The following is a 13,683-nucleotide window of genomic DNA, read 5'->3' as shown; positions in this document are numbered from 1 at the left end:
ACCCAATGGCCCTGTTCACATAGAGTTTTTTGCAGGCACAAAAAGTCTGCCTCAAAATTCCTTCTGCAATTTGGAGGCAGATTTTGACCTGCCTGCATGCCGTTTGCTGCGTTTTTCGGCTGTGGCCACTGAGCGCCGCGGACAAAAAACGCAGTGAAAGAAACGCTTTCTCTGCCTCCCATTGATGTCAATGGGAGGTCAGAGACGGAAACACCCTAAGAAAGGGCATGTCGCTTACTTTTCCCATGAAATCAATGGGAGGCCATTTCGGACGCGGTTTCCGCTGCAAGAACAGCGGCAAAAAACTGTGTGAACAGGGCCTTAAAGCCAATGGGTTCTGTCGGGTGCCGTTGGTGTCAATCATTTCATGGATTTGTCACTTACGTTATGTCCATTTTGTTGCTATGACATAACAGAATTGCGAGTGCAGATATGAGTGGAGCCTAAATGACCGATAACTGATCAGCCGTAAGATCTTATATGAAAGTTCACCACATCTATTTGTTCTGATGCTCTTGGTTTTACACCCTTGTGACCATTTAGTATATTGGTCAATTGCTATATATACTCCGACTCGAAAAACCTCTTTAATTTCATCTTTTTGTTTTCTACTAGTCTACATTGTTCGTGTTTTTTGTTTTTTTAAATGGGGTATGTTAACACCAGGCGGATTCGTTGCGTAACAGTACACCGGGTATACGCCCTGGATTCCGCAGAGAATTCCGGCAGAAAAACCGCACCAAATTTGTGGTGCAGTTTTTCAGCCAGAATGTCCGCTGTAGAAACTGCACGTAGAAAAAAAAAAGTCTATACTTATCCATAGCCATGGCGAACCATCCCTCTGACGTCTTGCAGCCCGGCTTTTTGGGATGAAGTTTCATCCCATGGGACTGCTGCAGCAGTCACATGGAATAAAAGGTCATCCCTGGAGGCCGGGCTGGACGCAAGAGCATAAAAATTGGGTAATTATAGGTTTTTTTTTTTTTTTTCTGAACTGCGATTTTTGCGGCGGAATGACAGTTTTTCCGCCGCAAAGATTGCATCATCTGCTATTTGACACACACACCACGAGGAAGCACTCACAGCGAAACGCGTGTTGGGGGTCTCTGTGGTAGAGCAAACATCGTTTTATACCATTTTTTTGCTGTTATGGGTAAGGCTGCCTTTTGACTAATATTTGCACTGACACATTCTATTGTTTCCCCTTTCACTAGTCGAAAATGTTTACAGTGTATTAGAGGTAATCCGTATGGAACCCCTTTTGGTGCTGAAATAGATTTTGCGGTTACTCAGTACAGCCTTTCTATTTTTACGCTATCCAGCAATTTCCATGTTTCGCTCCATAATATCACATTGTCTTTACTAGAGTCTTGTCTTTATATGTTTTTTTTAATACAGTGTTTGTCGTATTTGTGTAATACAATTTTATATTCTTATATACTTTTGGCTACATGCTCTAGTTCTTTTTGGTATGGTTTATATTGTTATGGAGCTGCCTGTAGGGTAAATCATGGGGGGATGTTGGTATAAAAAACATCACCCAGCCCTTAACATAACTGCTTTTGGAGTTTATTTATTGATTATCTGCTATTTGTTGCAGGTTTTGCCTTCCCATTGAATTCAATGGGGAAAACCCGCAACAGAAAGGCAGCGATTCCGCAACATAAATTGACATACTGCGGATAAAAAAACCGCACTGCAGTTCAATTTATGATAGTTTTTTCGGCACGCGTGTGGATTAGATTTGTTCAAATATCATCCACTTTGCTGCTACTGAATTACGCTGCGGATTTCCATTGCAGAAAATCTGCAGCTACGTGTGCTGCAGATGATTGTTCTGGACTTTTTTTTTTTACTAGAATATAAGACTAGTGATGTTATTATTATTCATCTGTGTGTAACCTGCCAATGCCTAATAGGCAATGAAATCAACATGAGTGTGTGGATCTTTTGGGAGACTGAGCCTTCTCCTGGTATATACAGTTAATAAGGACAGGACAACTTGTCATATACAAGGAAGTTTATAATAGGAAACGGAAAGCCAGATAAAGGAAATGAGTGGAGTATATATGAAAAATAAGCATTCGTAAAACTTCCTCTTTTAATTTATTCATTCATCCAACTTGACTTTTTCAGCCCTTTAAGGGTCGATGCACATGATGGTATTACGTGTGGCAAAACCACAGCGGAATACAGTACCAGCATGGACAATGAGATTCCAGGGAATCATGTACACGCTGCGGTATTTTCCCGCATGTAAATTGACCCGAGGTGCGTATTCTCGCAACCGCAGCATGTAAATTTATCTCGCAATTCTGTTTGTGAATTCTATCTCCTAGTTCTGGAGAAATCGCCGCAAAACCTGCAGCTTGAAAACGCTTCGATTTACGCAGTAAAATGTCAAAACCGCTCCGAAAAACGCACTCCTGGAAATTTCTTGCAGTTTCCTGCGGTTTTGCTACGTATTTTACGCAGCAAAATACGCAACATGTGCATGTAGCCTAAAACTGATGGTGAGGAGCAGAAAATTTCATTTGGAAATTAAATGTATAGATGTAGCAGAACTGATTTTGCAGTTTCACTTTTTGGTACAGTACTGTGGTATTGGTAATAAAGCAAGTTTACCTGCAGTCCTATGTAAAACTACACAATAATTTCTGCTAGAAGTTGTTTTAGCAGTTTTAAGAAACTTCTGCTACGTCTCTATTCTCTGCTATTCTGAATAAGCCCCTTTGTGGGCTGTCTGTGTGTTTTATTCTTGTTGTAGTCATTATTTGCCTTATATACTTTATACATTTTTGGAGGGGAGGTCTGAACAGCGTTTGCTCTTTTAATTTCTTTTTTTTTTTTTTTTTCCTGTTTTTACTTTTAACCTTTTCCCAATTGATCACTTTGCTTTCTCTCTACCTCCGGTGGCAGCTTTTTCCCTGTAAAAGGACCAATCTGTCTAAGGTAGAGAAATTCAATTTCTATATATTGATTGCCATGTCTGAATGTAGTGAACTTGCAGGGACTGTGCTAATCATTTATCCGTCTTATTTAACATTACCACTTAAATAGTTTCTTCCAAGAAATTCATTTACATTTAAACTTTTAACTAGATGTGCCCAGCAGCTGGAAACCTAATTAGTGGCTCTGGTCAAACCCATTTTTCATTTCTTGTGAAATCCCCCCCCCCCGAAAAAAAATTAAACAAACCATCTCGCTGTAAAACCTCTTTTAAATACATTTTCCATGGTCATTATTCATTGCTTCGTTTTTCTTTCCCAGTAAAATCCTTCCTTAACTGTGTTCTGCTTTCTTACCAGACTTGAATTTGAAAGGCAACAAAGAGAAGAACTTGAGAAGCTGGAAAGTAAAAGGTATAATATAAAGCTGCAAAGAAAACATTGTGAGCCTTGAAAATGTGTCATCATTTTATTTCTTTATATGATTGCATAGGAAACAGTGAGACTAATACAAAAGCAGCAAGGTTGTTTACAATGTCAGGGTTGGCAATGCAGATCTATAAAAAAAATTACAAAAAAAATCATGAATGAGTATTTTATGTAATCTTAGGCTGGGTTCACACGAGCACATTACGTCCGTTATGGACGGACGTATTTCGGCCGCAAGTCCCGGACCGAACACAGTGCAGGGAGCCAGGCTCCTAGCATCATAGTTATGTACGATGCTAGGAGTCCCTGCCTCGCTGCCGGACAACTGCCACGTACTGAAAATATGATTACAGTACGGGACAGTTGTCCGTCAGCGAGGCAGGGACTCCTAGCGTCGTAGATAACTATGATGCTAGGAGCCCGGCTCCCTGCACTGTGTTCGGTCCAGGACTTGCGGCCGAAATACGTCCGTCCATTTCGGACGTAATGTGCTCGTGTGAATCCAGCCTTAAAGGGCTGTTTCACTATGACAACCCCTCTCCTATTAGGACACATGGGCATCATAGAAAAGGGTTCCTTGCTTGGGAACCCCTTGCCTTGAGCAAGAATGAAAAGCCGCTAGATAAGAATGGCTTCCGCTCTGGAGGATCTATTGCAATGGCAATTAGCTGACCGTCGGGCCAGCTTCTATTGAAGATCAGATGGTCTTCATTAGAAGGCCCCTTTTTAACGGTGCAGGACCAGGCTATTTTGCGCTTTCTAGACCAGACACCGTTAGCTATTTTTAGCACGCTATAACGTTAAACGGCTATAACTTTTTTTATTTGTTACCCTTTTATAATTTTTATATACATAATTATTGTGTTTTTCTTCTATTTTTGTAATTTTTTATTTTTTTTGCTTTCTAGCTAATTTTTTTCTGGTAATAATATGGTATTAACCCAAAATAGACTTTTTATTTCTAATAGTCATTGTCTTCCATAAGTTTTATATATTACACGTCTATTTTAGGGTAATTGGGTCAGGTGGAACGTTCTATTATGTGTGTTTTTTTTTTATTCTTGCGTTTTTTACATTTATTTTTTTTATTCCACAAAGGTTATTTTTTATTATTATTTTTTTACAGTACACTTCTTCATAGCAGCTCGTTACAGTGGAAAAAGAGGCAATTTTGGTTAGGATAACACGCAAAGTTTTTGTGGCAGCGTTTGCCTTAGTTTTTGAGCCAAACTCAGAAGTGGACACAGCCTTTTCTTTATACCTTTCCTTTCTTTTGGATTCACTTCTCAATTTGACTCAAAAAAACTGCGCCAAAAATTGCACTGAAAACTGCATTAAAACTTTGTGTGTGATCCTGGCCTTATACGGACTATGGTTACTGATAGAGCTGTGCTGGGTCTATTCTACAGTAGCCATTTTTGCAAAAGTGACAGGAGGAAGTGCAGCCATATTTGTTGCCACTTTAGATTTAGCTTCTCTGTAACTGATGTTAACCTTTCACTTAGTTGTTCACAAAATTTGGCCTATTAAACCACAAATTACAGATTATGTTCAACTACCAGCCATAAAAATCCCACTCAACAGACTGTTTATAATTAGTGGCGTACCTGAAAGAAAGTTAACAATTACATTAACATGGACTATCTAAATTTCTGTCGTGTTAAGGCCTCATGCGTATTGCAGGGGCTGTATGGTAGCACACCAAGTCCCTACATCTCTACTATGGATCCGTAGGCTCTGCAAGACACTGTATTACGGCATCCGATAGAGCATGCCATGATTATTTTTGCTTGAATCTGACAGAAAGTGGCTCCTTTGTATTCCTCCGTCTGATATCAGAGGTATACAGTGGTACAGTAACGCCCCATATACTTGGGTGCCATAGAACTGGTGACATTTTGACCCGTTTTCTATCGGTTATTAATCCTCTTTTCTAGCCATGATGATGTATAAGTGAAATTACTGTATATGCTGGCTCTCTTTCAATGCAATATTGCTTTGTTGATTCACACTTTCCACTACAAGAGAATTCATTAAATATTAAATCCATAAGGGTATGTGGGACCTCAAAAATGGAGTTTTGAATGATCACCATTTAAATGGTTCCCTTTGTTGCATTTCCTATACATTATTCCATATTTGTATAAAAATTAAACAGACCAAAAATAGTACAAAGAAGCACAAGAAATAATGCGTACATGCAGCTGTGACCAGCCTGTAGGAGAAGCAGAAAAAAAGACAGAATTTGTAATAAAAAAAAAACTGTACCTAACTCAATCCTGGACACTACCTTTAAAGAGGCTCTGTCACCAGATTTTGCAACCCCTATCTGCTATTGCAGCAGATCGGCGCTGCAATGTAGATTACAGTAACGTTTTTATTTTTAAAAAACGAGCATTTTTGGCCAAGTTATGACCATTTTTGTAGTTATGCAAATGAGGCTTGCAAAAGTCCAAGTGGGCGTGTTTAAAGTAAAAGTCCAAGTGGGCGTGTATTTTGTGCGTACATCGGGGCGTTTTTAATACTTTCACTAGCTGGGCGCTCTGATGAGAAGTATCATCCACTTCTCTTCAGAACACCCAGCTTCTGGCAGTGCAGACACAGCCGTGTTCTCCAGAGATCACGCTGTGTCGTCACTCACAGGTCCTGCATCGTGTCAGACGAGCGAGGACACCGGCACCAGAGGCTACAGTTGATTCTGCAGCAGCATCAGCGTTTGCAGGTAAGCAGCTACATCGACTTACCTGCTAACGCCGATGCTGCTGCAGAATCATCTGTTGCCGATGTGTCCTCGCTCGTCTGACACGATGCAGGACCTGTGAGTGACGTCACAGATCTCTTCAGAACGCCCAGCTTCTGACAGTGCAGAAGTGGATGATACTTCTATACACAACGCCCAGCTAGTAAAAGTATTAAAAACGCCCCGATGTACGCACATAATACACGCCCACTTGGACTTTTACTTTTAAACACACCTACTTGGACTTTTGCAAGCCTCATTTGCATAAATACAAAAATGGTCATAACTTGGCCAAAAATGCTCGTTTTTTAAAAATAAAAACGTTACTGTAATCTACATTGCAGCGCCGATCTGCTGCAATAGCAGATAGGGGTTGCAAAATCTGGTGACAGAGCCTCTTTAAATTCAACTTTTGAAATCCCCTACCTAATCGGCTGTGAACCCCTCCTCCATAGTTAGTAATGGATATTTCTTAACTAGCAATATTGTTAGTAAATAAACCATATTGTTTTGCGTATTTAATCTTAAGCAGAAAATTATTTCTTTCATTTCATCTTTCTTTTGATGTCTTAAAATATTATTCATGAAATTTACCTCACATTCTCCTGCGCCGTGTGGCCCTGAAAACCAAAGCCATGTAAAAAAAAAAAAAAAAGAAGACATGAAGAAATTGGTGCAGTTTGTCAATTTCCGAGATTAGGCCCTTAATCTGAATGCCGTTTCCAAGGCAAGACGTTATATCGCAAATCAAAAGATGGCTGTCTCCTTTTTTAATAGAAAACATAAAGATATGTCAGTCAGAATTCGCCTTCAAATCTCAGAATTTGTGCAAGTACCTACACATCCATTACTTTAGCGTTTTACCAGCAAAGAAAACAGTTTAAAAGCATATCGCAGGATACATTTGAATAATTCAGAGAGTATAGCATACTTTGGGTTGAAAAATGTTCCTGCTTACACTGCAAATGCATTTGTCCTCAAACCATTTTGACTTTACTAGAATATATAGAAAATATGGTTGTTGAATGTGGCATTTTACACTGTTTTCTTAAAAGCATCAGCATTATTTGGTATTCATAAGCAGGTTTCTGAAATATGCAAAATAGGAAGATCGGTTTTTTTATTTGGAAGATTTACAGGCTCCAGATCCTAAGACATATGCACAATGGCCCGAACCAGAGGAGTTAAAGGCTATGTACACCTTTGAAAACAATTTTTTTTTGTTTATACTAAAACACTATCAGTGTGATTGGTGCAACTTTGTAATTACTTTTTCTTAAAAAATTTTTTTACTCTTTGAGATATAGCTGCTTAGTATCCTGTATACAAAGTAGCTGTATCTAGCACTGAAACCTGTATCTGTCAGGTCAGCGGGACAGACGGGGTAAGTAATGGCAGGATCGAGCTGTTGTCGATCACATCTAAGTTCATAACTTAGATGTGATCGATAACAGTTGGTTCCTGCGTGTCAGAGACACGCAGTACTGGCTGTCACTGAACCTGATTTAAAGAAACGAAGTATAATTTGTGATTTATTGATCTAAACCTGTTCTCATTCTGAAGTCCAGTGGGAGGTTTTACCCAGTAATTGACAGCTATCTTTACATGCTCGTGCAGGGATGGTTGCCAATCATTGAATGGGACTGCCCAATGGACTCCTAGGTATGGAAAAAGCAGAGGTTTAGATCAATAAATTACAAGTAATACGGAATCTCTTCCTACAAAGCTTTATATCGATCTGCTCAGCAACTCTTTCTCTATAACATGCTGCCTGCAAATTGGACTGCATTTTCAATGTGGCAGGTTCCCTTTAAAGGGGTTTTTGCATCAGAAGAACTGATTGCACAGTTTTTCCCTGCGCAGCGGTGCTCTTGTTTACTTGTATTGCAACCTCTGAAGTTGTGCTGCACACTGCGGATGGACAGGAGCGCTGCTATGTAGGGAAAAAGACAAAGGGGAGTTCGTTGTTGGAACTGACGGAGGTTCCAGATGTTGGGCCTCCACCATTCATGATCGTATGACATAACTTAGCCATATGCCATAACATTATAAGATAGGAATACCCCTTTTAACTAGTGGGTCAGGAAATAATTAGCAAACCGGGCTCTCCTGATGCTGCATTAGTGATCAAATTTCCAATTTTTCAGGGCAAGGTCCAGCCAAACTCAACCCTTTAAAACTCTCTAATAAATAAAAATCTTAAAACAGATATGCAATGATATTTTATACACAAGCTTAAATTTTAAGGATTGCTAAAGTCAGCGTAGACAACCGTCAAAAAAATGTAGGTGGGTATGATCCACTATGTGTAATATAAAAATACAAAAACTTTATTCTATCACAAATATATATACAAGACAAATATCAAAAATAAGTAACATAGAGAAAAGTCAAAAAGTCACTTCAAATGGGGGAGGATAGTCTGGTCAAGGTAATTGTACAGAGAATTGAATTGAACGAAGTCACGGGTTAACATGGGTAATATCACATATTTAATATATTACTATAGAATTGAAAGATGTATGAAACCTGTGCTTTTTTTCTTTTTATTTAAAATGATATTAATTTTATGAAATCCAAAACTCCCTACCAAATGACTATATTCTCTGGTACAACATCCCTTTTAGGAAATAACTGTGTGTCAGAATCAGACAATTGTATTCATCAGTCATTGTCAGCGGCACTTGAATTTATGAGTAAGGCCTGAGGACTGACAATAAGAAATGAGAAGTTACACCTGACTATTGATAACTGACAATGGGATCTGACAAGTAATTGTACAGGATGATTTTTCTGTCAACTTTTTCTTCCTTTTGACCCCTTAACAGTTAAGCTCAGATTAAAAATAGATAATAGCTTTTGTGGGACTTTCCAGAAGTTTGCTTTTCCTAAATCTACTATTGATCATATATTTTTTGTGAAATATTTGAGTATATACTGTGACCCCTATGAATTTATGAAATGCATATGTCGTGTTTCAGGAAAATGATAAAGGAGATGGAAGAAAAGCAGAGATCTGAAAAAACAGAATTAGAAAAAATGCAGCAAGAAGTTGAGTCTCAGCGCAAAGAAACTGAATTTGTCCAGTTACAAATCCGTAAACAAGAAGAAAGCCTAAAAAGAAGAAACATGGACATTGAAACCAGACTGAAAGATCTGCTGGCCGAAAAAGAAAAATTTGAAGAAGAGAGACTGCGAGAGCAGCATGAAATAAAACTCCAGAAGAAGAAACAAGAAGAAGAGTCTTTTGCAAAAGTGCAAGAAGAACTTCAGAGACTGCAGGAACTTCATAGTACAGAAAAGGCTGAAAAAATGGAAATTTTTAAAGAACTGGAAAAACTTAAAAAAGAGAAGGATGAACAATATCTGAAGCTGGAGTTAGAAATGAGAAGGCTGGAAGAACAAGAGAAGGAACAATTGAAACTCGTGTTTCGTCTTGAGGAACAACTTCGAGAAAAACAGGAAATGATTCAGCTTCTCAAAAGAGGAGATTTCCTAAGACTAGAAGAAGAGATTCAGGTTCTTGAAGATGTTAGGGAGGATCTTTTACGGGCTAAGGAAGCTAGGTCTGAAGGAGAAGAAGATCCAGATGAGGTTGAAAAAGCAACGAATAAGTATACCTCATTTAAAAAAATGCAGTTAGCAAAATTGTCAAGTTTAATGGGTAATCTAAACCAACAGAAGGAGTGCTTAGAAGAAGAAATAATTGCCGATCAAGACACCCTTACAAGTCTGAACGTTTCGAATGTAGATCACAATAGAGAAGATAGTAGTTCTATGACTGCAACTACTGCGAGCGAAGAGCGGGATATGATCAAGCAAACTGAACATAGGCTACATTGTAAGGAGCGGCAGCTTCAGTACATAAAGCAGAACCATTTGCCGGTATTAATGGAAGAAAAGCAAAGGGCATCAGAAATTCTGGACAGTGGTTTGCTAGGCTTAGACAAAACTTTATTTCAGATTGAGAAAGAAATTGAAGAAAAGGCTGATCAGATTGCACAATTCAGAGCAAGTAGTGACCAACTGCAACAACTCCAAGAAACTTTCGAATTTACAGCTAACATTGCTCGCCAGGAGGAAAAAGTTAGGAAAAAGGAAAAAGAGATTCTTGAGTCGAGAGAGAAGCAGCACAGGGAGGCCTTGGAGCAAGCAGTTGCTAAATTGGAACGTAGACATTCAGCACTCCAAAGACACTCTACAATAGATGTAGAAATAGAAGAGCAAAAGCGGAAACTTGCCGCAATGGACAGTAGCCAGGAGCATGCTGGTCTGCAGGCAAGTTTAGAAGCTGAACAGAAAGCTTTGGAGCAAGACAGGGAGCGGTAAGATATTTTATCAGATGGAGAAATTACTACGTTTTCAAACTGCTATTTTTATAAAGTTTCGAAATACATTTTATTTCATGAATCACTATTTGGTCATAAGGTGAACAATCCATTTATTAACCCTTTCATGACCAAGGGTCATTGATTCTCCCTGTGTCCAGGTCAAATTTTCCATTTCTGATATGCACTTCTCTAAACGATAATATCTTTGCAACCGCTTTGAATATCACAACTATTTTTAGTTGGTTTTTCACAAGACTTATGAGGCTTTCATTTTCTAGATTAGTTTAATTCCATGGTCTACATTTTTATCATGAGCAGACAAATCACAAAACATGTGAAAAAAAACCACTTTTGTACTTTTTTATATATATATATTTCTCTACATTATACAGTATGTATATATATATATATATATGTGTGCGCGTGTGTGTATGTGTATATATATATATATATACACTTACACATACATACACACACACACACACACACACACACACACACACACACACACACACACACACACACACACACACTGTCCCCCTAGATCGCTGTGAGCGGACAAGGGGGCTATATTCACACGACGTGAAAAAAAGGGCAGTTTTTCATGCCTGTTTTGCATCATTGTGTCTCTAAATTTGAATCCACTTCCCGGTCGTCTGACCGTTTTTCACCGACATTTCCCATCCATTTTTCATGGACGTTCAAAAAAAAAAAAAAAATGGATGAATTTTATTTGTTAGGGTTTTTTTTTGTCGCAGCCACTTGAAAACACCTCAGTGCCCATGTAGATAGTAATGCAATACCACTGTAGATAGTACCACATTGCCCACTGTAGATAGTGCCAGTGCCCGCATAGATAGTGCCCACATAGTGCCACACACAGTGCCCATGTAAATAGCGCCAGTGTCCCCTGTAGGTCGTGCCCATATAATACCACAGTGCCCATGTAAATAGTGCTACACCCCCTGAAGATAGCGCCGCCCCTCCTGCAGGTAGCACCGCCCCTCCTGCAGTTAGCGCCGCCCCTCCTGCAGGTAGCGCTACCCCTCCTGCTGTTAGCGCCACCCCTCCTGCAGGTAGCGCCACCCCTCCTGCAGGTGATGTTAGGGGCTAACTCTAAAAGCGGAATCCCATGCCTCAGCGTCGGCAGCACTCTGGCCTGGGCTTACGTCGCTGTTCGTATACTGATAGTGACGCCAGGGGCTTCTCCAGTAGCGGAATCCCCGGCACAGAGCGATCTGACATCGGGGATTCCCCTCCTAGAGAGAGCCGCTGACGTCACTGTCCATATATGGTAAGTGACGCCAGGGTCTTCTCCAGTAGCAGAATCCATGACACAGAGTGATCTGGCAATGGGGATTCTGCTCCTAGTGGAACTTCAGGTGGCGCGGTCTACATGGGGGGTTTCTATCTAAAGAGGCGGGGCACTATTTACAGCGTGGATGGAGAGACGTCGGGGGCTCCCTCTAGGAGGGGAATCCCCGGCCAGAGAGCTAGCCAGAGATTCCGCTCCTTGAGGGAGTTTAGGTAGCACTATCTGCATGGGGATTTGCGCTATCTACAGTGGGAGGTGTAGTCTGGGGCTCTTAAAGCCCTGGCAGACCTGAGAGTGCAGCACTGCGGTCACTGAAGCAGCACTGCGCTCATTAAACCCCGTTCAAGGCTGTCAACGTTTATACATGTGGCAACTGCATGGGGCATCGGCAGTTGGAACGTATATAGCCGTATGGCAGTCGTGAAGGGGTTAATTACTTATCTGTGCCTTTTGCTATAAACCGTTGCAGTAATCTGCAAATGTTATCACTTTTACGCCACTTTTCTGGAAAGTGGCGTTTAGCTTAAGGCGACTGAGTCAACCACTGCCCGACAAATTTACTATCATTTATGTTAAAAATTGGCATAAATTATAGCAAAAATTCAGGCCAGCTCATAACTGGTATAGATTTTACCGGCTTGCAATGTCCGCTCTGTTGCCTGTTGTCACTTTAACATCAGACTCATCTGTGTGGCTCTCCTCCTTGCCACCCAATTCCTTGTCAACCTTCTCCACCTCCTCCCTGTCGTCCTTCTTGGTTTCTTCCTCATCCTTCGTCTGCTGATCTTCTTTCACGGAGTCGGTGTCCCAGGTGGAGTTGCAGTCCTCTACAGGGGTGGGCCCTTTGAATCTGAACCCAGTCATGTCATGGAGTGGATGCTTCTGAGCGTCCGGCCTTACACTGGTCTCCAGAGTACCTATACCACTGATGCTGAGCTGTCTGGATAGCACAGGAGATGGGTCTTCCCCTCCTTTAATAGTAGGCTAGCGACTAGTTCCCCTTCATAAGAACCACCTCACGTCATCACATTATGTGACCAATTTGGCCGGGGAATAGACCGCGTTACTAGTAGTGCAAAGCATTTAGTCTGACCTCTGCATAATAAGAGATGCCAGGGGATTTTAGTAGCGAGAGGATCATGATACAAGGGGCATGATGAGGAGGGTTGTGATTGGGCATGTGGAGCATGTTCAGGGTGAACATGGAGACCTGAGACAGCCCAATGTGCAACAAATTATTTAAGAGGCATGCGCCTCTTAATAAATTTGTTGCATGTTACTCCAGTGGGCGTCAATCTGCTATGTAAGAAATGCCAGGCTTCGTTAATCTGGGGCATAGTGTTTTATGACCGTGTACATACTGCATTACATTTGCAGGCTTGTTTTGTGCAGCTACTTTGGAGTGGGAGCGTTTCCATTAATAACAATATATTCGTTAATTTATGAATTAGCCTAATGTCCTATGTAATGTACCTGCGAAGCGGAGCTCCTCAGCGCTCCAACAGTTTATGTTCTGCCATGATTGGTTACAAGAAGTCCTTTCATACTGTTTGTGTTGAATTTAAAAATATCTTTGATTTGTTGCTTTTACTTTAACTTTTTAAGCAATCCTTTTTTTTTTTTTTTTTTTCTTCCATTATGGTCTATGGATCTTATGCAGATTATCTCAGGAAATCCAACAGCTGAAGCAGAAGATACAAGTGACTGATCCACTTTCAAAAAATCTGTCAGGAGCCCTAGAAGAAAAGTCGTCCCATGCCAACTCTCCAGCAAGCCCAGTGAAATCTCAGTCACATTTGCTTCAATTGACTGATGACAGGTATATAATCATAGTTAAATCCTTTTCTAAGTAAGCATGGTAAAACATAGGCACAGCTATAATAACCACATATTGTGCCTGAAGGCTTTTATCGTTTTAGG

General features: G+C 40.3%; 1 protein-coding gene across 4 annotated transcripts in view; it reads left to right on the top strand.

The window, feature by feature from the left end:
* The window catches only part of KIF16B (kinesin family member 16B), a 242,300-nt gene that overhangs the window by 143,551 nt on the left and 85,066 nt on the right, over positions 1 to 13,683 (top strand). For 2 of the 4 annotated variants that reach the window (XM_075863097.1, XM_075863095.1), the window contains exons 19-22: positions 2,920 to 2,952; positions 3,309 to 3,362; positions 9,099 to 10,442; positions 13,424 to 13,582. In XM_075863097.1, coding sequence (XP_075719212.1) covers positions 2,920 to 2,952; positions 3,309 to 3,362; positions 9,099 to 10,442; positions 13,424 to 13,582 — 1,590 coding nt within the window. The remainder of the gene's footprint in view (positions 1 to 2,919; positions 2,953 to 3,308; positions 3,363 to 9,098; positions 10,443 to 13,423; positions 13,583 to 13,683) is intronic. The other 2 variants (XM_075863098.1, XM_075863096.1) reach the window with 1 other exon arrangement.

The sequence above is a fragment of the Rhinoderma darwinii genome, chromosome 4, assembly GCF_050947455.1.
Source record: "Rhinoderma darwinii isolate aRhiDar2 chromosome 4, aRhiDar2.hap1, whole genome shotgun sequence".
NCBI lineage: Eukaryota > Metazoa > Chordata > Amphibia > Anura > Rhinodermatidae > Rhinoderma > Rhinoderma darwinii.
The sequence above is the reverse complement of the archived record's forward strand: the minus strand, read 5'-3'. Positions and strand labels throughout refer to the sequence as shown.